This window comes from Acomys minous (assembly GCF_964271855.1).
Source record: "Acomys minous genome assembly, chromosome: 17".
NCBI lineage: Eukaryota > Metazoa > Chordata > Mammalia > Rodentia > Muridae > Acomys > Acomys minous.
In genome coordinates this window covers 60,857,727-60,885,637 of record NC_140500.1, presented here as the reverse complement: position 1 = coordinate 60,885,637, position 27,911 = coordinate 60,857,727, and the positions used below count along the sequence as shown (strand labels likewise).

Sequence of the window (27,911 nt, the reverse complement as noted above, 5' to 3'; positions counted from 1 at the left end):
CCAAAACCCGTAGAATGCACCGCATCAAAGTAATAGGGTTTTCCTTTCTGAGATTGAGTGAGCTACCTTAGTACGGTCTAAGTCCATCTATTCTCCTTCCAGTTTTTGTAATTTCACTTTTCTTTTTAACTGAAGGGCATTCTGTTTTATAGATGTGCCAGATTTTTATCGTCTGTTCATGTGTTGATGGACATCCAGGCTGGTTCCACTCATTGGCTATAGTGAATAGAACAGCAACAAACACGGATGTACACATACATATCTCTGTGGGAGGACATGGCATTCTCTGCATGTACTTAAGGCGTGAAATGACTGGGTCATACGCTGGTCCTATATTTAACATTTTAAAAATCCTTCCAGAATGATTTCTATAACAACTGCATTAATTTGTACCCCCACAAGCAGTGAATGAGAGTGTTTTGTTTTGTTTTGTTTTGTTTTGTTTTGTTTTTGTTTTTTGAGACAGGTCTCTATGTGACCCTGGCTATCCTGTCCTGGAACTCACTATGTAGACCAGGCTAGCCTTGACCTCCCAGACCTCTGCCTCTGCCTCTGTAGTGCTGGGATTAAAGATTGCTGTTTCACCAGATCTTTTCCATCATCTCTTGAGGATGACCATTCTGACTGGCATGAGGTGGCATTTGAAAGTAGTTTTAATTTACATTTACCCGATATATGGGGATACTGGACACTTTTTAAAATAGTTATTGGCCATTTGTTCCTTTGAATAAAAGTGCCTACTCGGCTTACTATACTATTTATTGATTGGCAGCTTTATTTCCTAGGTATCTAATTTCTGCTGTTCTTTGTAAATTCTGGGTGTTGGCCCCTTGTATGTTCTCCCGTGATATGTTTCTCAGCATGCTGTGATGGTAGCTTCTCTTCCTGTGTGGAAACCTTTTGTATTTTGTATTTTCTTTTTTCTTTTTTTTTCCAGAGCTAAGGACTGAAGCCAGAGCCTTGTACTTGCTAGGCAAGTGCTCTACCACTGAGCTAAATCCCCAACCCCAGAAACATTTTAATCTCATATTATCCCTATGTTAATTCGTGATCAACCCATCTATTGATTCTTGGGGTTTAGTTCAGTGCTATTGAAGTTCTGTTCAGAAAATTCTAGTCTGCCTTGGTGTCTTGAAGAGTGTTCCCTATAAATCAATGTTTATGAGTTTAGGTCTTTGATCTGTTTCAACTATTTTTGTACAAGGTGAAATTAATTAACCTAACTTCATTCTTTTACAAACAGCTACCCAGTTTCAACCATTTTGTTGACGAGGCCCCTTTTTTCCAATGTATGTTTTTGTTTCCTTTGTCAGAAATTAGTTAGCTATGTTGGTCTATTTCCAGGTCCTTTGTTTTGATCTATTGATCACTTGTCTACTTTTTGCCAGTATCGGGCTGTTCTCTGTAGCTCTGCGGTGTAATTTGAGATTGGGTATTGTAATAACTCCAGCAATCCCCTTTCTTACTCTGATGATTGCGTTGGCTTGCTCGTGGTCACTTATGGTCCCACATGGATTTTTGGATAGTTCTTCTAGATCTGTGAAATTTTGGTAGGCACCACATTAAATATGCAGATTAATTTTGAAAGTATAGCCATTCTCAAACTAAACTAATTGGAAAAGATCATGGGGGAGGACACTATGTGTTAATAAAGGGAACAAGCTGGGCATGGTGGTGCACACCTTTAATCCCAGCACTCAGGAGGCAGAGGCAGGTGGATCGCTGTGAGTTCGAGGCCAGCCTGGTGTACAAAATGAGTTCAGGATAGCCAAGGCTACACAGAGAAATCTTGTCTCGAAAAATAAAAAATAAAAAATAAATAAAGGGAACAATTTGTCAGGAAGTTGTAACCACTGTAAATATTTATATACCAAGTATTAGATCCCTAATGTCGTAGAATAAACAACAAAAGGCATAAAAAGACCACATAGGTCTCAACAGAATAAGAAGGGATTTTAATACTCACCTCTCATATTTACATAAGGCTTCTGAACTAAGAACAAGTGAAGAAACCTCAGAGTTAGAATACACTGTGCATCTCCTGGACCACACAGACGGAACACAGAGACTATTTCATTTCACCCAGCTGAGAAGGAACACACATCTTTCTCAGCGGCAAACGGAATCGTCTCCAGAGCTGGTTATATCACAGGACACAGGTCAAGTCTTAACCGATAAAACACAGCTGAGAATTCTTTCCATCCTCCCAGCTCACGGTGGAATAGAGGTAGAAACCAGCAAGCAGAGAAAGTACAATATTTTTTATTATAAAGCGGTGCCGTCAGCCCACTCTACGCCATCTGTCGTATCCTTAAGACCTATTTTGGAAGTTTCCACTGCTCTTTACAGCCTTGTTTCTTATGAATTGATAACTCCAGATGGTCAGCCAGGTGTGGAGCCTCCCAGCTGGAGTCACAGGACGAGAGAGGCTGAGGCAGAAGGAATGCTGCGAGCTTCAGTGAGAGCCTGTGAAGAAAAAGAGAAACCAGGAGGCAAACGGAGAAAGAGAAGGGGAAGGAGAAGGAATGAAGGAAAAAATAGATGGCGGGAAGGCAGGAGGGGGGACGGGAGGAGGGACGGGAGGGGGGACAAAAGGCGGGAGGGAGAGACGTGGGAAGAGGGAGGAGGGCTAATCTTGGCTAGTTTTTCTCTGGCTCAACCTAGAATGTTACTAAGCTTACAGACCTAAAGTTTACTTTGGTTGTGTGGAGAGGGGCGCCAGGAAGGAGCAGGAATTCGCATTGATTGAGTGTGTTTATCTTACAACATATACAGTCCTTCCTAGAGATGCTAGTTGAGCAACATTAATTATCCGGTGGGGGGGGGGTGGTAATTCATAGGTTAAGCAGACAACGTTCACATTGCTGTTCAAGGCCAGGCTTCCATTTGTCTCGCTGAGTCCCGACCTAACCATCTATAGACCCCCTAGAGCAACTAGCCTCTCCATTCCCCGTGGCAGATGCTCCCTAAGCATCATTAACCTGACACGACTTGACATCATAATAAGCTGTCATTTGGGAAAATAGTCCAGAAGCTACCACAGAATTGTTCTTAAGCGTCAGGACACATCCCAGCATGCTGCTCACTGCAGAATGAGGACGCTGGCAGGGCTTGAGGGTATGCTAGGCTGATGACCAGGGCATGGTACGGACGGAGCAGGCAGACTTGAGTTCGAATGCTGCTTCTGCCACTTCCTAGCTGAGCCGTGAACAACTTGAGCTCTGGGACCTTGTATAAACCAGAGCCCCAAAGTGTTCTAGATGTGGTTGAAATGAGAGTTAGGGGGAACCCACTCAAGGCTGGGTGTGATGGCTCGCACCTGCTCAGGAGGCTAGGGCAGGAAGAGGGCAAGTTTAAGGCAAGCTTGGGCCACATACATAGAAAGGCCTTGTTTCAGAGCCCGGCCGGGGGGGGGGGGCGGCGGGGGGGGTAAGGGTGTGTGGCAGGGGGAGGAGGGGAGACGGGCATGGGGGAGGGAGCAGGAGAAAGCAGAAGGCTCAGTGGGTAAAAGTGCTTGCTGCATTAAACATGAGGACCTGAGTTCAAATCACCCACAACAAAAGCAGCACATCGGGAGAGCAGATGCTGAGAGCTCTGTGGCCAGCCACCCTCGCCAAAACGAGTCCCTGGTTCCAGGAGTGACTCTGTCTCAAGGCGATAAGGTGGAGAGGAGAAGCGGAAGATACCTGAGGTCTTGCTCTGGCCTCCTCATGTGCACACAGAACATGCACCACACACTACACACACCATGCACACATGTATACACAACACACGCACTTTTTTTTTTTTTTAAAGAAAGAAACAGAGAAATAGCACTGTCAGAGCAGCCAGCACAGAGCTTGGCCCTGGAAAAGTGCTCAGTGCCTGATAGCATTTATGGTGATTTGAATCAGAGGTATCTGCCATAGTCCCCAGCATTTTAACATTTGGTTCCCTGTGGGTGGAACTATTTGGGGGAGGCTTGAGAGGATGCTGAAAAAAGTACATTGCTGAGGGCTTAGAGGTTTCAGAGCCTCCTACTGATTCCTGCTTGTAGCGTGAGATGTGGGCTCTCAGTTTGCTACTCCAGCCGGACGACTGCCACACTTCCCACCAGGGCCATCACGGACTCCTATCCGTCTTGAGCAGTATGCTCAAACAAGCCCTTCCTTATAAAAGTTGCCTCGATGGTGTGTTTTATCACAGAAATAGAAAATGGTTATAATTTTGGCATTGCTCTTGAAAGTCTGAATCCATTAAAAACAAATCTCAGCTCTTAGGAGGCAGAGGCAGGCAGTGTCTGTAGTTCAAAGTCAGCCTTGTCGGAGCTGGAGAGATGGCTCAGAGGTTAAAGGCACTGTCTGTTCTTCCAGAGGTCCTGAGTTCAATTCCCAGCAACCACATGGTGGCTCACAACCATCTAGAATGAGATCTGGTGCCCTCTTCTGGCCTGCAGGCACAAGTGCAGGCAGAACACAGTATATGTAGTACATAAATAAATCTTAAAAACATAACAAAACAAAGTCAGCCTTGTCTACATAGTGAGTTCCAGTCCAGCCAGCACTATGCCGTGAGACCCCACTTCAGAACAAAGTAAAATCCTTGAAAGCCTAGAGGTTACACACAGCTAGGGAAAAGCATAAATATTTTTTTTTTAAGGAAATGTAAAAAGTATAAAAGAAACACATAAACAGGTAGCAGTCTTTGTGGAGGTTATTTTATACCATGTAGCTGTAGAGAGGTCACAGCTGAGTGATCAGAACTCTGTATCTGAGTCTATTAGAGTTTATTGCTTTAGTTATTATCTCCAAAGGGCTGAAAGCGTCTCAGTCCGTTTCAACGCATAAAGCAGCAGTCCCATTTCCGAGACTGTCTGACGAGCTACACACCCGTAAACTAGTGCACGTAGGAACCGGCTGCTGAACAGGAGTCTGGAAACACCTCGGACCTCTTTCACTCATGAGCTGGCTCAATAAACCCAGGATGGCACAGCCACACAAAGGGCACTCTGTGGCTGTAAACAGAGAATGAGGAAGTGCTATTGGAACTGATAAGGAGCAGCTTCCTGCATCATCCATGCCGAAGTAGAAAGAGCAGGTGTCTCACGGCCTATAAAGCACGCCATCTCTCTTTAAGACTTCCGAGAGCAGCGGCTTTCCCGATCACAGAATCATTAACACAGGGGTCATTCCGGGAAGCCAAGCAGGTGCCACACCAAGACACTTACGGACAAATGAGCAAAACCGCATCGTCACATTGCTGAATGCCAAGAAGTTAGTTGATTGATGTCATTCAACATCTACTCTGATGTGTGTGTGTGTGTGTGTGTGTGTGTGTGTGTGTGTGTTTTACACTAGCTCTTATATAGCCCTGGCTAGCCTAGAATACCACACATAGCCAAGGATGACCTTAAATTCCTCATCTTTCTACCTCCGGCTCCCAAGGGTTGGGATTTTAGGGGTGTGTCACAACACCCAACTCCTGACTCTCTTAAAATAAAAATATAAAACCCTATGTATGTGTTAAAATACTTCCTTAATACAATAAATCTGGGGGCTGGCCCAGCCATTTAAAACACGTGCTGCTCTTCTAGAGGACCAGAGTTCTGCCATGCCAGGCAGCTCACAACCACCTGTAATCAACTTACTGGAAATCAAGAAGAAAAGTTAATTCCACTGCTGGAGCATTAGAGGCGCCGCTACAAAAGCAAACTAAGTTGTCTCTGGGTTTGTTCTCGAAGATCTAGACATCTTGCTGAAATAAGAGGGAAAACAACTTTATTTGGATATGGTACCAAGTGCAAGAAGCAGGTCACAAAAGCATTGCAAACTCAGATTTCATTTACAAATATGTTTAGAGACAGGGGACGGCTCAGTGGGTGAAGTGCTCGCTGGGCTATCGTTGGGGTCTGGGTTCGATTCCCAGAACCCACAGAAACCTGCAGCCTTGGTGATCCCAGCACTGGGGAGGTGGAGACAAGTAGATCCCGGGGACTCACTCGCTGGCCAGCCAGCCTAGTCTACACAGTGAGCTCCAGGCCAGCTAGAGACCCTATCTTAAAAACCAAAACGCATGTTGAAATTTCCAGAGCATGGTCGAGCAGGCCTTCAACCCCAGAACTCTGGAGGAAGAGGCAAGTAAGTCTCTTGTGAATTTGAGACTAGCCTGGTTTACACAGTGAGTTCCAACAAGCCAGGACTACATAGTGAGACCCTGTCTCAAAAAAAAAAAAAAAAAAAAAGGGATAGCACTGGAGAGATGGCTCAGCAGTTATGAGTGTTTGCTAGTCTTCCAGAGGACCCAAGTTCAGATCCCAGCACCCACATGACTCCAGTTCCAGGAGATCTGACACTGTCTTCTGACCTCCACAGGGAATGAGCACACACGTGGTACACTTATACATGTGCACTTACATACATGCAGGCCAACACTTATACACAGAAAATAAAAATAGACACATCTTTCAAATAATTTTAGTATTTTAACTAAAAACCACCATAACAAAGTACACTGCATCTTGATCAAGGACTCCCAAGGTTGTTCCCTTGCTTCCACATGTACACACACACACACACACACACACACACACACACACACAGACACACACACATACACATACCTACACACACCTATAAGTTTATGTTGAATGATTTTTTTTTCTGTATCTGAGATTACACCCCTGGCCTATGGACCTAGTTTTCTAGCTCTTTCAGCATTTCCCGAGTGCTTTATTGTGGGGTGTATTTATACAACAATTTTAAAAATCCATAAATCTTTTTTACCCACTAATGGGTTGTGTGCATGGAAAACCCATTTCAGGGTACCATAAAGTGGTGATGTTGGCAAAATCTGAGGCCACTTCCTAACTCATCCCCCCACTGAACCTCCAAACTGCTCTGCCCTGCCTAGCCTCTGTGTGTCATTCAGATGGGAGATGGTTCACATCTCTGGGTTCTAAAAAGGTCTAGTCTGGCCTGAGCCCCCAGAAGACCACAGATTGGTGTGAGAATGTAAACCAATGCTAGTGCCCCTCCCCCAATGATTTGCAGCAAAGCTCCATTTCCTCCCAAGGCTGTCTGCCTTGCCCAACATTGAGGGGCCTCCGAGTCACAGTAGATTCACCAGAAGCACCCCCCCTCCCTAGTAGGCACATTTGGAAATCTCTCTGGCAGCCTCCAAAGGAGAAGCTTCTCAGTCCTACTGTTGGGCTGCAGGTCATGGAGCATACCAACTCCAGCCACCTCTTTCCATGGTTCTTGGGGACCTTGCGTATCTCTCAGCTGTGCCTCCTCCCTTGAGCTCCTAGCATCTTACTCCTGAAGACCACACTTCATAAACTCTAGGCTACCAATGCCCACTGCATCTTAAAGGCACATCGCCTGGCACAGGTGGCTGCCATGTGTGCTGCTTCTGAACTGTGAACCAACTCAAGACCATGGAGTTATATACCCAACCCACAGCTGGTCATAGTTTTCTCCTCTTTGTGGCCTAAACTTGTGACTCAGCCCCTACTGGGTCTCAATATTTCCAAGGAAAGGACTAAATTGGCCATTTTCTTATATCTGTTCAATTCATTGTGATGGGTTATTTTCATTGTCAACCTGCCTGGACTTTTTTTTTAAAGATTTATTTATGTATTATTATGTATACAGTGCTCTGCTTGCATGTACACCTGCAGGCCAGAAGAGGGCATCAGATCTCATTATAGATGGTTGTGAGCCGTCATGTGGTTGCTGGGAATTGAACTCAGGACCTTTGGAAGATCAGTCAGTGCTCTTAACCCCTGAGCCATCTCTCCAGCTCCCACCCCTGCCTGGACTTAGAATCACCTAGGAGACATGACTCTGAGCACATCAGAGGGTGTTTCTAGAAAGTTTTATGTGAGGAGGCAAGACCTGCCCCAACTGGGACAGCACCTCCCTATGGCTGGGTTCCTGGGATTAATAAAAAAAAAAAAGGGGGGGGGGAGTCGGGGACGACGGAGCTAACTAAACAGCAGCATTTGGCCTCTGTCTTCCCTAACTGGGGACACAATGTGGCCCTGCCCCTGGCTCCTACTGCCTCACCTAGAGCCATTCCTGCCACTGTGCCTTCTCACCATAATGGACTATGACCCTTAAAACTTTGAGCCAAAGTAAACCTTTCTTTCCTTAAACCACTTTTACCAGGTGTTTTGTCACAGCAATGAAAAAAGTAAGTGATGCATTCTTTCCTAGCATTGCTCAGCAGCCTTCACAGTCATGTCCCATCTACCCATAACCAGCCCTCTATCAGTTCTTCTCTTTCTATAACTTCATTATCAACCAGGAAGTGATGTAAAAATACAAAGCTTATATAAATATATAAGCACAATACTTACATATAAATATATGTTTAAATATATAATACATATTATGTGTAAATGTAATAAATATAAAAATACAAAGCTTACACACTCACATATGTGTGTGTGTGTGTGTGTGTGTGTGTGCTTATGTGTAAAAATACAAAAAATAGTTCAATCCCTGGGGCTCATACAATGGAAGGATAGAATAATTCCCACAGATGGCACTCTCACCTCTACATGCCATGCTACACGTGCCCAAACACACATATCAAACAAATAAATAAATGTAATTCTTTAATTAAAATTTTAAGTTGATATTGGAGGGATTCATTCATTCAGTAAAGGGATCATGGAGCAAGCCTGAAGACCTAAGTTCAAGTCCCCATGCCCATGTGAAAACATGGGCACAGCGGTATATACTTATATAAGCATAATGTTGTGCGCTGTGTAAAGACTCAACCACTGATCTCTGCATCCCCCATAGCTTGTTACAATCCTCGTTCTGAGAATCTCAGATATTGTGTAAACATTGCTTCTCAATTATCCCCTAATATGCCAATAAAGCAGCTTACAGCCAATCGCTAAGCTAGGGAGAGAACAGGGCTGGACTTCCTGCCAGCCAGAGGAGGAGAAGCTATCAGGAGAAGTAGGGAATTCAGCCATAGGCAGAGGTCCAGGAGAGAGCGGCAGAAGCAGAGAACACCACAAAGGCAAATCTCTCTGGGACCTCCGCCTGGAGGAAGCCAGAATAGTTTAGAGGATTAGAATAGAGGAATGTTGCTCAGGTGTTGTGCTGTAAAGCTTGCAGAAATCCAAAGTAGTCCAGCCTCAGTTATTTGGGTGCTGGCCAGAGTAAGAGAGAAACCGCGACAGACACATTTCTAAAAGTAACACTAACCTGCCTGTAATCCCAGCACTGGGAAGGCAGGGCAAGGGAACCTGGAGACTGTATCAAAAAACAAAGTGGAGCGTGATTGGAGAAGACGTCTAACATCACCATCTGGCACACACACACACACACACACACACACACACACACACACACACACATGCACACACACGCGCGCACACACACACACACGCACACACACACACATGCACACACACACACATGCGCACACACATACACACATGCACACACACACACATGCGCACACACACACACACATGCACACACACACACCATACAATTAAAGGTAGACTCTCTACCTGAGCTAGCCATCACTAATCTTTTGACATACATTGTCCCACACAAATTTGTGACAAGAGAGATGCATTATCACCACAAGCAATAGTGAGATGACAGTGCTTGTCTTTGCTCTCCCGCACAGGAATGGCTCTAGACGAGACCGTAGAGCAAGAGGCAGAGCCGCACAGTGTCTCCAGTCAGGAAAGACAGAGGGCCAAATGCTGCTGTTCAGTTTACTTTGTCCTCCCCTCTCCTCCTTTCTTATTAACCCCAGAAGCGCACGGATGGCGACAAGCTGGGCCATCACTCTCTGTGGTTGAAGAGGGCATGGAATCTGTGAGTCATTTCAGTAAGGGGCACTGAAAAGAACTTATTATGAGGTGTGGACTTCTGCCAGGTGATTTGAATAAGGGTTTAAGAATTCGGGGTGGGCCGGGCAATGGTGGTGCATGCCTTTAATCCCAGCACTCGGGAGGCAGAGGCAGGCGGATCGCTGCGAGTTCAAGGCCAGCCTGGTCTACAAAGTGAGTCCAGGACAGTCAAGGCTACACAGAGAAACATTGTCAAACAAAAACAAACAAACAAAAAAACCAAAACAAACAAAAAAAGAATTCGAGTTGGGTCTTTGTTCCTTCCTGTTCCAGAGTCAGCCACATCCTCTTGTACAGTGCCAGCTTCATCCCTTAGACATGATGGTGAAGGTCGGAGTAGACGGATTTGGCCATATTGGGCTCCTGGTTACCAGGGCAGCCTGTTCATCTGGCAAAGTGGAGATTGTTGCCATCAATGACCCCTTCATTGAGCTCATGGTCTACATGTTCCAGTATGTCTCAACCTACAGCAAGTTCAATGTCATGGTCAAGGCTGAGAATGGTAAGCTTGTCATTAACAGGAAGCCCATCTCTACTTTCCAGGAGCGAGATCCCGCTAACAGCCAATGGGATGATGCTGGTGTGAACTATGTTGTGGAGTCTTCTGGTGTCTTCATCACCATGGAAAACGCTGGGGCCCACTTGAAGGGTGGGGCCAAAAGGGTCATCATCTCTGACCCTTCTGCCTATGGCCCCATGTTTGTGATGGGTGTGAACCATGAGAAGTAGGACAACTCACTCAAAATTGTCAGCAACGCTTTCTGTACCACCAACTGCTTAGCACCCCCCTGGCCAAGGTCATCCATGACAACTTTGGCATCATGGAAGAACTCAACTACAGTCCACGCCATCACTGCTACCCAGAAGACTGTGGATGGCCCCTCTGGAAAGCTGTGGCGTGATGGCCATGAGGCTGCCCACAACATCATCCCTGCATCCACTGGTGCTGCCAAGGCTGTGGGCAAGGTCATCCCAGAGCTGAACGGGACGCTCACTGGTGTGGCCTTCTGTGTTCCTACGTACAACGTGTCTATCGTGGATCTGACATGCCTCGTGGAGAAAGCTGTCAAGTATGATGACATCAAGAAGGTGGTGACGCAGACATCCTCGGGCCCACACAAGGGTATCTTGGGCTACACTGAGAACCAGGTTGTCTCCTGCAACTTTTTTTGATGCTAGGATAGGCATTGTTCTCAATGACAACTTTGTAAAGCTCCTTTTCTGATATGGAATCCGGCTACAGCAACAGGGTGGTGGACCTCATGGCCTACATGGCCTCTAAGGAGTAAGAAGCCTTGGACCACCACCTGCCCCAGCAAGGACATGAGAGCAAGAGAGAGGCCCTTGGCTACTGAGGAGTTCCTGTCCCAACTCAGTCCCCAACGCTGAACATCTCCCTCACAGTCTCCATCCCAGACCCCCAGAATAACAGGGAGCCCTACTTTCTTGAATACCATTAATAAAGCTAACTACATACACACACACACACACACACACACACACACACACACACACACACACACACACACATGAATTTGGGGCATTGCTTGGATTGGATACTACCAAGAAGCTGAGTCATCTTAATACATCTTGTCTGAAAAGAGGGAAGATTAGTGAAAGGCCAAAGCTGGAGAGGTCAAGCATCCACGCCCTTACATCAACCGGGACAGGTGGATCTGCACTCATGTCTGTGGTCTGGACTGTGTTCTCATTTGTGCCTGTGTCTGTGCATAGACATGGTTGCAGAGAGCTTTAATTTCCATCTTGATCTGTCCTCAGCACTACGTGTCTTCTCCAGTGTTGAGGTCCTATGAGTCATTCCCAGTTCAACACAACTTGCAGAGCTCGGCCAGTTCCCAGCACTCTGGGATGAATCTTCCACCTCGTCATTGCCTCTTTTTCATAACCAGTGTTGCAGACATGTTTTCATACCATACCAACGTTGAGTCATACTTAACCAAAAATATTTCTCGTTGAATTGTAGTTTTCTGTTAGTCTTATAACTAATACTAAGATGGAAGTCTTTAGGACGACATCTCCACACAGGTTTCAGAATCTGAGAGGCCTGGACGTAGTGCCAACTCAACTAGGAGGTGACTGTATGATCATCAGGAGGCTCCTTCTCTGAGCCCATTTCTCTGGCTAAAAATGTGACTATATCCCAGTCTTTCTGGAGTTGGGTTTAATATGAAAAAATGTTTACTATACCATACCTACAAATTAGTACATGCAAGGATATTATTTTTTATTTTCAGTTAAAGCAACTATCCTTATCTGGGACACTTAGCCTTGGAAAAGAATATTGTGTCTCCAATAAATTGTTTGATTTCTTTGATCTGGAAGGAAGAACAAGGAAGACCCAGCTGCAAATAACCAAACATCAATTATTAATAGAGCCCAAAGAAAATAAAGGTCTAAGCTGGAGCTCACAACCCAAGACAGAGAGAGGTTGCTGGAGTTCTGAAAGGGAAATCCAGAGTGCCCAGGTGGTGGTTTGAATGTGAACCCTGTACACGCAGGTATATGGACACTTCCCTCTCCCTTGGTGGTGCTGTTTGGGGACAGTTAGTGTGTGAGGTCTTGCTATAGGAAGGGGTCGGACTTCAGGATTGTATAGCCTCACCCTCCCTGCAGCTCAGTCGCCCACGTTTGTACTTGTGGTTAAGGATGTGAGTTCTCAGCTTCCTGCTCCAGTCACCATGCCAGCCCCCTGCTGCCGGCTTCCTTGCCACGGTGGACTTTTAACCCTCTGGAACCATAAGCCGAAACAACACCCCCTTTTTTTTTTTTTCCTGTAAGTTGCTTTCGGTTGTGGTATTTTACCACAGCCACAGAGAAGTAACTAATTCAGTGATTATGAGAGACAGAGGATCTCAGGGGCCATGACTCAGTACTGTAGAACCAAGGCAGCTGGAGCTTGTGGACTCTGGCAGGCGTATTCCCCAGCCCTTCCCGGTGCTCAGTGAGCCGGGCCAGCCATGGTCATAGTGACTCATTCTTTTGAGGTCTCTGTAGGGTACCTTCTTGGACACTAAGATCTGGGATTCTACTAAACAGCTATGGCACAAGGTGGTAGGATTTGGTAAGAAGGAAAATTACTCAAACAGAATAAACAGGCAAGAGCGAAAATATGCATTAGTGATCAGTGCTATGCCGAGAAGAAGGATGCATGGGTTTGTGGCTTAAAAAGGAAATGCCCCCCGCAGGCTCATGTATTTGAATACTTGGTCCCCAGTTGGTTGTGCTGTTTTCAAGGATGGTGGAACCTTTAGGAGGTGGAGCCCTGTTAGAGGAAGTTCACCAGCTTTGAGGTTTTATCACCTAGCCCCACTGCTCTCTGTCTTTCTGCCTCTTTGTCTCTCTGTGTCTGTCTGTCTGTCTGTCTCTGTCTCTGTCTGTCTGTCTTTCTCTCTCTCTCTCTCTCTCTCTCTCTCTCTCTCTCTCTCTCTCTCTCTCTGTTTCCTACATGGGGATGAAATGTGGCCTCCCTTTTCCTGACCACCAGGCCATCCTCATCCTCTTGCTCCCATACCCTCCCCCACCAAAACAGGCTGTACCCCCATAACCCCTCACCCCTCTAAGATGCTCTTGCTCAGGGTTGTTTTATCCCAGCGACAGAAAAGCAGCCACACCCATACTGAGTGATGGGGCGGGCCTCACTCTGGAAGTGATTTGAAGGCTAAATAGCTAGAAGCCAGGCTTGCCAAAAGAAGAATAAGAGCAGTTGACAGAAGGTAGGAAAAGCGTAACAAGTCCACAAATGTGAGTGCTGGCTGGTGTGGTGTTTGAGTGAGAGAGAAGAGAGAGGCGTGTGGGGGTGGGGCGGGGGGGGGGGAGCTTGAGCAAGCGAATGAGTCTCCTAACCTGAAGGGCTCTGACATAGGAGGAAGGGCTGGAAGTCTGTATATCCTAAGAAACCATTAGAAAGTTTGAATCTGAAAGCAACATATTCAGATTTAGTTTTAGAAAGATCACTGTCTACATCTAAAATGGCTTTTAGTAAGCTACAACAATTGCTTTTTTTTCCTACGCAACTTCCTTCTGCCCATTCTTCTGAGCATTTAATCTGCCCCTCCCTGGACGTGCATGTGACTTAGGCGTGCCCAATCACACAGTGTCCCATTTCCTTGGGCAGACTCATTGGTTCAGTGTAGTCACGTGATATAAGCAGAGCCTTCCTTGTGACTCTTGGCTTGGAGTTGAAGAAATAGCTTTGGCTTCTGGGATCTGTGGCTGAAAGAATGTGAATGCAGCCACCTTTCTTTCTTTTAACCACTTATTATTTTATGTATGTTTGCATGTGCCATGCGGGCACACATGTGCCAAAGCACCCATGTAGAGGTCAGAGGACCACTTGAGTGAGTCAGTTCTCTCCTCCCTTGTGGGTTCTGGAGATCACACGCAGCAAGGGCCTTTACTCACTGAGCCCTCTCTGTGGAGGCCATCTTTTCTATGTCTGAGTGGGAGCATTCACCGCTAGAGAAAAGGAAATCAGGCAGAACAGGCAGAGGTGACAGACAGTAGGACAGGAAGACTCCCCATTCCATGACTCCAGGGGCTGAGACCTTGACTTCTAAAGTCCTTCCTGCAGCCCCCAGGGTGTCCTATTCCTGTCTTCTCTACTAATGAAGCCACAATTTTCTCCTTTTACTTAACCCTAGGCCTTCTTAAAGCCAAGCATGCCAGTGCATACCTGGAATCCCAAGACTTTGGGGGAACTGAGGCAGGAGGATCGCAAGTTCTGGGCAAGTCTGGGCTACATAGGGAGTTCAAGACTGGCCTGAACGATGTAGTTAGACCCAGTATCAAGAAGTAGAAAATAAAAATTCTTATTTCACCATCTCTTTCCTAGCTAGATTGTGTGTGTGTGTGTGTGTGTGTGTGTGTGTGTGTGTGTGTGTATGTGTGTGTGTGTGTGTGTGCTCAGTCTACTTTACTCTGAAGTAAAATCCACTTCATCTTGAAAGTGGAATAACACAAAGACTTAGCACATGTGTCCTTTCCGTAGAGAAGCAAGGACGACATTTGTGGCTCTCAGTCTAGCAGAAGGAAACTTTAGCTATCAACATTGCTGAAAAGGTTTAAGACTAGAGGGCTGGAGAGATGGCTCTCAACAATTAAAGTACCCACTACTCTTTCAGAAGGCCTGAGTTCAGTTCCCAGCACCCATAGCACAGAACTCACAATTGCCTATAATTTTAGCTCCAGGGATCCAATAATGCCCTCTTCTGGCCTCTGGAGGAACTGCACTCAACACACACACACACACACACACACACACACACACACACACACACACACACACACACACTCGAACAGGCACATACACACATGGTGTTTTAAAAAGTAAATCACAGATCTGACTAGAGCCTAGACACAGGTGGCTAAGATGCATCCGAGACAAACCAAGACCTGTGAGAGGATGGCCTGCCTCCCACTACATGGGTTTCATGGTGACTGTGCCTGTCATGGCTCCCATGTGGTTAAGCTATGGTGGTGAAATAAAGCAACAGTCACAAGAACAACATCTACTGCTATAGGCAATGCTTTATTGTTGACACATTCCCGCATTTGATCCTTACAGCAACCCTGAGGTAGGTATATCCCCACTTTACAGAAGAACAAACCAATAACCCTAGGTTAGATTACGTGTCAAAGGTCCCACTCAAAGCCACTGGTAACTCCAAACCCAAGGGGACTCTTGAGTAGTTCACAGGCTGCTGTCAAGGAACGTAGAGCAGAAATGTCAACCGGAAAGGGCTGCGTCATTACTGGAGTTGAGGCCCCCTCATCAGGAATGGACAAGGCTCGTTCACAGGCCAAGACCAAGCAGAAGCTGTGCACGTGGGATTACAAAGCAAGAAAGGTGACAGCGTCGTCAAGCACGTGCAGAGCCTAGCTTCCAAAGACTGGAAAGACGTGGGGTCTCCAGCAGCAATGTATCCAGGGACTGGCCACAGGCAGCCGGCCAAGGAGGAACCGCCACAGAGCGGCACCTCCTCTGCATGGCCCAAGTGTGGAGACTATGGGCCGTGGTCCTTTAACCTCATTAAGGCCTTAAGCATCTGACAAAAGCCATCACACACACAACCCCCCCCAAAATAAACACACATGGGCAGACATTTTGCATACAATTTCAGGGAGTCTGTGGACTCCAGATGGGGGCACTCCTGCTTTAGGGCAAGGGTGAAAGTCACTGAGGCAAATCTACTTTTAACCTGCTTGGATTTCCTACACATCTTTCTGGGCTCCCTTTGGCGTGCCCCAAGTTTAGAATGTTGTGAAGGTCATTTTAAACGGGAGCCGAGGAAAGAGGGGCGAGCCTCCACTCCAGCCAGGGAAAGCACAGAGGTGGCGTGGCAGTGGCGGTGGCCAGAGGGTGAAGACAAGGAGGAGGATGGATGCCACATGTCCTGTGGCCCTTCCTACCCAGAAGGTCACTTTAGGAACTTTGCTCAAAGCTAAAGAAGCTCTGTGGGGTGACGAGGGGGGGTGGTTTCCCTCACTGGCTACAGAGGGTAAAGTTGTATGGGCAATGTTCTCCATGCCAACCTCCCTCCCTCCCCAAGTCCCCCCAAAAGCACCTAGGCACCAGCCCTGTCATTCATGCACACATGGACAGGTCTTCTAGGCACACCAGTGTATAGACACACACTCTTCCAGGAACAAAGGGAAACTGAGATGGGAGAGACCTCAAGGCAGTCAGGGGATCATGCGCTCCCCCAGAGGCAGCAAACTGGAAAATAATACAGCCACCACAAGGATGCAGTGCACACACACACACACACACACACACACACACACACACACACACACACACAAAACCAACTACCTCTGCGGTGCTTCCTTCTGTCGGGGCCCACCATAAAGCAAGTCAGAGCTGTGTCCTTGCTCTATCCCACAGGCTGCTGGGCCCAAGACAGGAGACCATTGCAGAGGGGTCTCTGGGGTTGATCTCTCATGAGAATCCCACAAAGGCCTGGCCCCCCCCCCCCCAGCCCATCCACACTCAGACAACAGACACTGCGGTCCAGGTGACCACACAGAAACCACGAGAACTGAGCAGTCGTGATCATCTCCCAGGTCCAGTGACCCTGGTCTCAGTAGCCGCTAGCTCCAGTGACCCGCTCATTTTCCTAGCTCTAAATGGATGTCTCATCACACGTGGCTAGAGGAGCTCCAGTGAGCCGGATGTGGGCGGGGCTCGGGCAAGAGTCAAGCAGGAAGGGTGGAGGGAAGCCACCAAAACCACTGCCCCTCTTGCCCAGGGCCAGGGGCAGCCGCTCATCTTCAGGAGAGGGAGAGGGAGGGTCTTGGCTATAGCTTGTGGTCCCAGAAGGTGGAGCCCCCAGGTCCAAGCCCACCTTGTCTCTAGCCAGAAGTTCCCTCTGTCGCCGACGCTGCTGACGGCGACCAATCAGGAGGAGAGTTAGGGATGCTGCAAGAACCCCGAGGAAAAAGCCAACCAGTCCAGCCCCCACCACTGTGTGCGCCCGGTTGGAGGGGCCCCGCTGGCTGCCCCACACCAAGCTGTAAGCAGCCACCACACGAGCTGCTCCGCCCTCCTGACACTCACAAGCATAAGCGCCCATGGCCCCTGGGGTCACCACCACCTCTAGCCCATCCCTCCGGGGGGCGAGTGCAGTCACTCCACTGGGCTGGTGCCACACACAGGATGCCCAGGCGGAACTGGGGGAACACGGCAGGACCACATGGCCCGCAGCAGCCACTGGAACTTCAAACACTACCGGCTGTTCTGTGGAGAGAAGGCAAAGGCACAAAAGACATGAGGAGGCCTGGAATCCCAGCACTTGGGGAGGCAGAGGCAAGCGGATCTCTGTGAGTTCGAGGCTAGCCTGGTCTACAAAGTGAGTCCAAGACAACCAGGGCTACACAGAGAAAGCCTGTCTCGAAAAACCAAAAGAAGACATGAGGCTACAGGCAGGAAGTAGGATGGGGGGGGGGCATATGGAGAGACGCCAGCTATGAGATAGAGTAGGGACATTGGCAAAAAGGGGTCCGAAAGAGGGGACGGCTATGGGTCCCTGGCTGCTGTGTCTTCATAGGGTCAAGTGAACAAGCTTCTAGCCCCTTTCTATAGACCCCCATCCACATTTCTCTTGAGCCATACAGACCTCCAGGTTCTTTCGGACACAAAGAAGAGACATCCGCTGACTCTATGTCTTGGACCATCCTACAAAGAAGAGAATAGTTGGCAAACCTAGTGTTCCCACGTGCTTGGGCCCTCCCCAGAACCTGGAAGGCCCACCCACGGTGCTCAGCCCCACGGTACTCTCACTCACTCCTGGGGTTAGTCAGCACCCTCCCCACCACCAAATCATCCTTTAATACCCCTTGTGTTCTTCAAGGCACCTGCCCTGCCAAATGTACACGTATTCCTAACAGACACTCTGTTGGAAGGAAGGATGCGTGATGGGCATCCCCTAAGAGGAAGAGAGACCTAAGAAGGGAAGCTCGCTGTCCACAACTACAGGATGTCTCTTATTTAAACCTGAGGTCTGGCGAGGTGACTCAGCGGGTAGAAGAGGACACGTTGTACATGAGGATTTGAGCTTAAACCTTCAGCACCCAGATGAAAGGCTGGGAGGGAGGCCAGGTGGGCGTGCCCTGGGGGCTTCAAAACAGGAAGTCTCAACGTTGCTTTGAAAAAGTGTTTCGCAAACAGCTGGCCAAAAAATATTCCATTGAGGCAATTGAAATTAAAGATTAATAGCTGAGAACGTAGCTCGGGGAGAGAATGCCCGCCTAGCACGATGCACAGACCTTAGGTTTTAATCAGGCATGAATCTCGATTCCTGTAATCTCAGTGTGTGGGAGGAAGAGGCAGGAGAGATCACTGTGGATCTGAGGCCAGCCCAGGCCAGACAGAGCAAGTTCTAGGCCACCCCTGGCCTACAGATTAAGGCTTTGTCTCAATATTTTCTAAAATTGAAAGACACTTATAAAACATATAAGCCTATCAGTATTGATGGTGTTATTTGAATCTTGACTTACACAGGCTGTTGTAAGTATATGCCAGTGAGGAAACTGCAACAGTGGCTGGATATTTCATAACCCTAAGATATTAAGAATTGTGTATGGCTATGGTAATATTACCCACTATGTAACATGGGTATGTATCTTGTGTGTGTGTGTGTGTGTGTGTGTGTGGTGTGTGCAAGTGGACATGCACATGTGTGTGTACATGTGGAGGGTAGAGGGCAATCTCCAGTGTCATTGCTCAGGCAGCATCCGCCGTTTTCCCCCTTCAGTGCACTACAAGTGTGCAGTACCCTCAGAGGCCAGAAGAGGGTACTGGAGACCCTCAAACTGAGCCATCCTGTAGGTGCTGAGACTTGAACCTGAATCTTCTAGAAGAGCATCCAGTGCTCTTAACTGCTGACCAACCACCTCTGCGGCACTTTTTTTTTTCAGCGCTAGAGATACTCAGACTTATGGATAAAGTAAGACGATAGCTAAGATTTTAGGATAACTGGGAGTAAAATTATTAGAAACATAGTATTGACCACGCATCGGTAGTGGAAGGGGAGGGTATATGCAAATTTGTCATATTAGCCTCACTACTTTTGAATTTCCAAGAATAAAATCTGTTTTTTAGGAGAGTTTTTATGCGATAGAGAGCCATACTGAGATACTCAGGTGAGTGAGAAGTCAGGGACTTGCTTCCATGTGGTATATTTTTCAAGTCACTGCTGAGGGGTGAAGGGATGACAGGAGCCCAAAACAGGCAAGAGTAGCCCAGTGAGAAGAGACTGGGCTGGGGGACGGTTAAGTGGACAAAGTGCCTGCTGTACAGACCGAAGGGAATGAGTTTGGTCCCCCAGAACCACAGTAGGACAGGTGTCTATAACCCCAGAAATCCCAGCGCAGCCCTACAGACTGAGGAGGAGGAAGAGACAGAAGAAACCGGAAGCTTGCAGGCAGCTAGCTTAATACAATAGTGAACCACAAGACAGACCTTGTCTCAAAGTGGAAGGAGACTAGCATCCAGGGTTGTCCTCTGACACACGTGCTGTGGCAATGACATATACTTGCCGGTACACACATACACACACACACACACACACTCTCTCTCTCTCTCTCTCTCTCTCTCTCTCTCTCTCTCTCTCTCTCTCTCTCGCTCTCTCTTTCTCTCTCTCTCTCTCTCTCTCTCTCTCTCTCTCTCTCTCTCTCACACACACACACACAAACACACACACACACACACACACACACACACACACACACACGGAGGAAGAAGTGATACTTGGCTTGGTGGCGGAGGTAGAGCAAGCCAGTGGAGCAATGACAGATACATTCTGGAGCTGGAGTCAACACCAATTGTAGTACAGTGTGTGCAGCGTCTGTTGTGAGCACCCGGGGGGGACAGTGGTCCTTCTCCTGGGATGTACGCGTGAATAAAGGAGGAAACCATAGTGCACTGCTTGGGCTGGCTGTGCCCGGGTGACTTGTAAAGCACTGCAGGGGAGGGAGGGTGCAGTAGAGCATCAGACGGGTGTATTCTGCAGCTCTGCAGCTCGGGGGCACACTTGTGGTAATTGTAGGAGTGAGACCCCCTAAGCAGAGTGTGAGAGAAGGGACCTAGGACTAAACCCTGAGGACCAGCGATGTTCCGTGGCTGGAGGAGGAAACAGAGCTGGTAGGGTAAGAGGAGAGATAACAGAAGGTAAAAAGAGGGGATTTCCCAGCGAGGAGCGGAAGAGCAACTGGGAGAGAGCTCTGCTAAGATGAAAATTGAGAAACGTCTCCTAGAGGTGATGTCAGTCCCCACTGTCTGTCTGTCACTGCTGTCAGGGCAGGTCTAACATTAATTAGGCAGCACCAGACAGACAGCCAGATGAGCTGACAGATGGACCGGCACGTGACGCGGACACTAAACAAGAAGGCGCACACAGACAGGGTGGCGTTAGCAGATGAGACAGGCATAGGGGAGGGGCGGAGCCCAGGAGGGCAGGCAAGAGACCAAGGCAAAGCAGCCCGACTCACCCACGCTGCTCCCCTGCGTGGGCCACACAAGCGTCAAGCCGGAAGCTCCAGGCACACACAGGATCCTGGGCCAGGATACACTCCGAGCAGCTCTGGAGACGGCCACAGTCGCTGGTATTCACTTGGGTCACCTCAGTGTGGGAGCCCACTAGGAGCCAACCCTGTAGAAATGGGGTGGAAGGGGAAATGTGCTACCTCTTCCAGACCAGCTCACTAACCGGCTGTGGACTTGGTTCTCCCGCCGCAGGCTTCCCAGACACACAACTCACACGGTACATCTTCATGCTCTCAACAGGCTGTGGTTCTGGGAACAAGGCCAGATCCTCCAGGACGCTGAGCTGAGCTCCAATGCGCACAGCCCGGTGGAGGTGGCCATCCTCTAGCAGGCAAAGGACAAGGAGATGGCATAACTGTTACTGTGCCTGGAACCCTGGTGCCTGAATGCCACAGGGGACCATCTCTGTGGTGACATTATGCGCAATGTGGGCAACTTGCTTGATGCTTAAATATACCTGTCCCAAGGTACAGCACGTCATATTCTTTCCCTGAGAGGCTGGTCACCCTGTGAGCCACAACTCTGAGATAGGCTGTATCCGTAGTGACCAGCAGGGGGCGGCCATCCACGGGAAACACGGGCCTGTCCATGAGAGGGTGGTCTCTGATGAAGGTGAGCACACGGTCCGGCAGGGAGAGAGAGGACCCAACCTGCTGGAGCTTCATGTTGTTGGTGATACACTAAAGGAGACAGGTCGGGCGACGTTTCTCAGAGAACAGGAAGTGCCAGGGATGTTTTAGCACAGCTCTCGCCCTTTGGGACAGGAAAAGAAAATGCAAGCCTGAGGTGACGACTTGCTCCACCCCCTCACCTCTCCAGGTCTGGGCTGGGGCACCTCGTTGTCCATGACAGGTAGCCCCCTGTTGCAGTCGTGTTTTAGCTCTCTAAAGGGACCGCTCATCACTGCCCGGATGTCTTGGGGTCGGAAGGCACACACAGCAGAGATGGCCGCTCCTTCCCTGGAGGAGTCACAGATTGGAGCCAAGTGTCTGGAGAGAACTAGGTGACAGCACCTCATCCCTCATCAAGTGAGGTGATCCCCGAGAAACACACGGGAGCCATGCAGCTGAGGGAAAGAGAGTCCACCTGCACTGACGACACCAATTCCGTGCACCTCCCACCATGTCACGCTCATCCACACCAGGACCCCCTCACCACTGAGAGGAAAAGATGCCATAAAAGATGGGGGTCCCCGCTTCAGGTTGAGGTCGAAGCTCCGTCATATCCTGCAGGACCCCGGAGGCCCGGCCATGCTCAGGCCCTGGACACAGCAGGTCAGCCTTCAGAAACGTTGTCCATCTCTGCTGAAGGGTCTTCCGGCCCCCAAGGTCCCCCTGGGGTGACAAGACCATGGAAAACATTTTTTTGTTTGGTTGTTTGGCTTGGTTTGGTTTGCTTTCGAGACAAGAGTTTCTCTGTGTTGCCTCAGCTGTCCTAGACTCACTTTGTAGACTAGGCTGGCCTTGAACTCACAGAGATCCCCCTGCCCCTGCCTCCTGAGTGCTGATTACAAGCGTGCACCACTGCACCCAGCAGAAAACACTCTTTAAAAGATCAATACTATGCAAAATGTGTGTAGACCAACCCTCTAGTCTCCTTCCTGACTTCACAGCACACACAGATGGGGAGACAGACAAACTGAAGAGGAAGAACAGACACACAGTCTGAGAAACTGCAGACAGTAAGATGCAGAGGTGGGTAGGGTCATGATAACAAAGCTAGGACGACGTTACTGTGTACTTACAAAGAGCCATGACCTCACACAGCCCTTAAAGCACAGGTCAGCGTTGGTTATTATGTAACATCTACATATGTGTTTCAAAGGCGCTAGAGAACCGCCCAGAGGTCACAGAGGCAGGAAGTGGTGGGGCAGGACTTGAGCTTGGGGGTCCATCATTAGATCCTTCCTTGACCTTCTAATACAAACCAACCTCTTATGGACGGTGTGTGTGTGTGTGTGTGTGTGTGTGTGTGTGTGTGTGTGTGTGTGTGTGTGTTGGGAGGGGAGCCAGAGCCTTCTCCCTCACATTCCTCAAGCTCCCACGAGACAAGCCTGGGTAGAGAACAAAGCAGACTGAGGAGAGAGACAAAGCAAGCACAGAGAGGGAAAGACAGAAGGCCATACACCGGGTCACGTCAGCCAGCCAGGACAGAGAGCTCACCGCACACACGCGGGCCACCCGAGGGACCTTGATGCGCTCATAGGAGTCCAACACCCGGGAGGTCTCCGTGAAGAAGAAGAAGACTTCATCATCTCCATCCTCATCCCCCAACTCAGCCGGGCTCAGGACCATGGCAGCGACAAAGGCCGGGGCTGAAAAAAAAAAAATCCAATTACCCTCAGAGCCTGAGGCTACCCATCCTCCACCTGACCTGCGTCCCAGGGGACCCTGTCCCTCTCCCCACCATTAAGCCAGGATGACAAGGTCTCTGTTCGAATCCAGTCCTCAGCACGACCCACAGCTCGGGAGATGATCGGCTCCGTCCCCAGGAAGTTTTTCACAGTGGCAGTGTAGAGGACGCCCCCTGCAGGGCAACAGGGAGGAGGTGAGCAGTCGGAGTCACACACCCAGAAGGGGGAGTAGGCACGGGCAGAAGCATGGGACAAAGCAGAGAAGCAACACGCAGGACTGAGCACCCACCAAAGGTCATCACAGGGGACACCTGACTTACGAATGGGAAAGGAAGTGCTGGAGTAGGAAGCCTGTACTGAGGAAAAACTGCCAGGAGGCCCACAGTATGACAGGGGCATGACAACAGGTGTCACTGCAGTAACCCGGTGATCGCTATCTGTCCTGAGACTCCCCAGGAGGTGGCAAACCCTAGGCTTCCTCAAGTTTTCCACTGTGGGACCTAGAACCTGTGCTCTGCTGAGTATTGCTGGGTACACTACTCTGGGCCAACTCACAACAAAAGAGCAGACTAGAATTTGCTTGGAGACTCAGTGATCTAATGGGGTAGAACCGCAGCATGCCCCGACACCTTGCCTTTCATTTAAAAAAATATTTTATTAATTTATTCATATTACATCTCAACTGTGAGCCCATCCCTTGTATCCTCCCATTCCTCCCTCCCTCCCGCATTCCCCCTACTCCCCTCCCCTATGTCTGTGACTGAGGGGGACCTCCTCCCCCTGTATATGCTCATAGGGGATCAAGTCTCTTCTTGGTAGGCTGCTATCCTTCTTCTGAGTGCCACCAGGCCTCCCCATCAAGGGGACATGGTCAAAAATGGGGCACCAGAGTTTGTATGAAAGTCAGACCCCACTCTCCTCTCAGCGGTGGAAAATGTCCTGTCCATCGGCTAGGTCTGGGTAGAGGTTTGAGTTTACTGCCTATATTGTCCTTGGCTGGTGCCATAGTTTGAGCAGGACCCCAGGACCCAGATCTTCCCATCATAATGTTCTTCTTGTAGGTTTCCAGGACCCTCTGGATCCTTCTATTTCCTCATTCTCCCATACTTCTCTCGCCTAAAGTCCCAATAAGATGTCCTCCCTTCTGACCCACTTTCCTGGTAAGTGAAGACTTCCATGGGACATGCCCCTTGGGCTAGTGTCTCGATATAAGTGAGTATATACCATTTGACTCTTTTTGCTTCTGGGTGAACTCACTCATTATGATAATTTCTAGTTCAATCCATTTGCCCATAAATTTTGGGAATTCCTTGTTTTTAATAGCTGAATAGTATTCCATCGTGTAAATGTACCACAGTTTCTTTACCCATTCTTCTACTGAGGGACACTTAGGCTGTTTCCATGTTCTGGCTATTATGAATAAGGCAGCTATGAACAGGGTTGAGTATATGCCCCTGTTGTGTGGTAGAGCATTTTCTGGGTATATTCTAAGGAGTAGAATAGTTGGGTCTTGAGGAAACCCTATTCCCATTTTTCTGAGAAAGTGCCATATAGATTTCCAAAGTGGTTGTACTAGTTTGCATTCCCACCAGCAATGAAGGAGTGTTCCTCTCTCTCCACATCCTCACCAACATGTGGTATCACTTGAATTTTTTAATTTAGCCATTCTGATGGGTGTAAGATGGAATCTCAGTGTCGTTTTGATTTGCATTTCTCTGCTGACTAACGAGGCTGAACATTTGTTTAAGTGTTTCTCAGCCATTTGATATTCCTCTGTTGAGAATTCTCTGTTTAGTTCTGAGCCCCATTTCTCAATTGGGTTATTTGGTTTGGCAAGATAGACAAACCATTAGCCAAACTAACTAAAAGTCAGAGAAACACTATCCAAATCAACAAAATCAGAAATGGAAAGGGGGACATAGCAACAGACAATGAAGAAATACAAAGAATCATAAGAACCTACTTTAAAGAAATTTATGCCACAAAATTTGAAAATCTAAGGGAAATGGACAATTTTCTCGACCAATTCCATTTGCCAAAACTGAATCAAGATCAGATAAACAAATTAAATAGTCCTATTTCACCTATAGAAACAGAAGCAATCATTGATAGTCTCCCAACCAAAAAAAGCCCAGGGCCAGATGGCTTCAGTGCAGAATTCTACCAGACCTTCAAAGAGGAGCTAATACCGATACTATTCAAGCTACTCCAAAAGATAGAAATGGACGGAACATTATCAAATTCTTTCTATGAGGCCATAGTCATGTTGATACCTAAATCCCACAAAGACCCAACAAAAAAAGAGAACTTCAGACCAATTTCTCCTATGAACATTGATGCAAAAATACTCAATAAAATACTCGCAAAACAAATACAAGAACATATCAAAGACATCATTCAACATGACTAGGTAGGCTTCATTCCAGGCATCCAGGGATGGTTTAATATACAGAAATCCATCAATGTAATCCACCATATAAACAAACTAAAAGAGAAAAACCACATGATCATCTCCTTAGATGCAGAAAAAGCATTTGACAAAATCCAATACCCATTCATGTTTAAAGTTCTAGAGAGATCGGGAATACAAGACACATACCTAAACATAATAAAGGCTATATACAGCAAGCCAATAGCCAACATCAAATTAAATGGAGAGACACTCAAGGAAATCCCCCTAAAATCGGGGACCAGACAAGGCTGCCCACTTTCTCCATATCTCTTCAATATAGTTCTTGAAGTTCTAGCCAGAGCAATAAGACATCAAAAGGAGATCAAGGGGATCCAAATGGGAAAGGAAGAAGTCAAATCACACCTCGCCCTGCAAACCAGCAGGAGTTACTCTGATACAAGCAGTTTAAGCCTCACTATGGGAAGTTTCCACCCAGTTTGATGAGAGGAAACTTCACAGAAAGTGAGGACAACAGAGGAGTGGAAGCCTCCCTCCTGTGCTGAGACGGTGCGAGCGCTGTCAGAAAAGTGGCCATAAGAGGATAAATCACAGGCACTTTGGGGCAGAAGAGAGGGGCAGCTCTGCCCCCGTGAGTAACGTGAGCAAGAGTTCAGACACAAGGAATAAGAAAGTGGCTGTGGGCAATAGAAAGCTATGGGCCCCTGGAGGGTCTCAAGCAGCCCAGGCATTGTGGGAAAAGCAAGGTGGCAGGATTCCATCCGCCACTGTGCACAAACACTGTGTTGAGCACATCCTGTCATCACGGACTCCCGCTGGGGTGAGGAAGGCAGGCACATGATCAGGGACCAGGAGACTTGAACTAAGAGATGGAGGTGAGCACAGAGGATGGTCTAGTCATAGCTACTTGGGGTTGCAGCATCTTTTGAGGGGTGACAGGGGAGTACCAGGGATTGAAACCAGGACCCTGCATATGCCAGGAAAGTGGTTTACCAACTGAGCTATACCTCAGCCCCAGAGCATCTCCGAGGAATACAAAGTTTGCCAGTTAGAGGACATCAGGGAGAAAGATGGGGAAGCGGGGGAGAGAGAAGCCATATTCAGGCATTAGGACTGTGGTGGCAGATGCCCCGAGGGGCAAAGGCTTCTGGGCCGAACAAGTGAGCAGAGACAAGACCAGAGACCTGGAGATGTGCCCTCATTTGTAAGATGTACTCTGCCATTGAGCTACTGTAGTTTTTATCCCACAGGGAGGAATGTCTGAATTTTTTTTTCAATGGGGAGTGCAACATAATCAATTTGGGTTTTTAAGGAAAGTAATGAGGGCTGGAAATGTAGCTCAATGGTAGAGTGTTAGCCTAGTAAGCCCAAAGTCCTGGGTTAGAAGGCCACGGTGGAGGTGGTGGTGGTGGTGGTGGTGGTGGTGGTGGTGGTGGTGGTTGTGATGGTGATGGTGATGGTGGTGATGACGACATTGTCAATGACAATGACAATGACAATAGCTAGGCATGGTGCTGTGGATCTGTAATTCCAGCAGTAGGGAGGCAGAGACAGGAAGATCAGAAGTTGAGAGCCAGCCTAAACTACAAAATATGATACTATCAAAAAAAGGAGAAAGGCTAGGTATGGTAACACATGCCTTTTCATTGCAGTGCTCTAGAAGCAGAGACAGATAGATCTCTGAGAGTTAAAGGCCAGCCTGGTATACATAACAAGTTCTAGGGCAGCCAGGGCTATACAGAGAGATCTTGTCTCAAAAATAAAAATAAAAATAAAAATAAAAATAAAAATAAAACAACAACAACAAAGATGGCTTAGGCATTAAGCACCTTAGCTGCTCTTGCAGAGGACTTGGGTTTGGTTTCCAGCACCCACATGGAGGCGCACAACTATCCTTGACTCTAGTTCCAGAAGATCCAACTCCCTCATCTGGTTTCCTTGGGTACTGCAGGCATGTGGTACCCAGGTATACATGGATGCAAAACACACAAACACACATAAAATGAAATGGAAAAAAAAGAAGAGCCACTCCTACATTAATTCACTGGGTGATTTCCTTCTTTTTCTTTTCTTTCTTTTTTTGTTTTGTTTTTGTGGGGTTTTGTTTTGTTTTTTAAAACAGGGTTTCTCTGTGTGGCCCTGGCTGTCCTGGATTCATTTTGTAGACCAGGCTGGCCTGGAACTCACAGAGATCCACTTCCCTCTGCCTCCCGAGTGCTGG

General features: G+C 48.0%; 1 protein-coding gene and 1 pseudogene across 2 annotated transcripts in view; one reads left to right on the top strand and one right to left on the bottom strand.

The window, feature by feature from the left end:
* The first annotated feature begins 10,153 nt into the window (after positions 1–10,153).
* On the top strand, positions 10,154–11,154 carry LOC311588293 (glyceraldehyde-3-phosphate dehydrogenase-like; annotated as a pseudogene). Its single transcript has one exon. The product of its transcript is annotated as a glyceraldehyde-3-phosphate dehydrogenase-like (transcript).
* Positions 11,155–15,394: 4,240 nt separating this feature from the next.
* The window catches only part of SEMA4F (ssemaphorin 4F), a 32,218-nt gene continuing 19,701 nt past the window's right edge, over positions 15,395–27,911 (bottom strand). The window contains exons 6-14 of the mRNA XM_084765375.1: positions 23,334–23,453; positions 23,090–23,241; positions 22,083–22,261; positions 21,739–21,886; positions 21,385–21,607; positions 21,142–21,251; positions 20,873–21,033; positions 18,001–18,059; positions 15,395–17,621 (exon numbers count right to left, since the gene is read on the bottom strand). Coding sequence (XP_084621501.1) covers positions 17,008–17,621; positions 18,001–18,059; positions 20,873–21,033; positions 21,142–21,251; positions 21,385–21,607; positions 21,739–21,886; positions 22,083–22,261; positions 23,090–23,241; positions 23,334–23,453 — 1,766 coding nt within the window. The 3' untranslated portion in view covers positions 15,395–17,007. The remainder of the gene's footprint in view (positions 17,622–18,000; positions 18,060–20,872; positions 21,034–21,141; positions 21,252–21,384; positions 21,608–21,738; positions 21,887–22,082; positions 22,262–23,089; positions 23,242–23,333; positions 23,454–27,911) is intronic.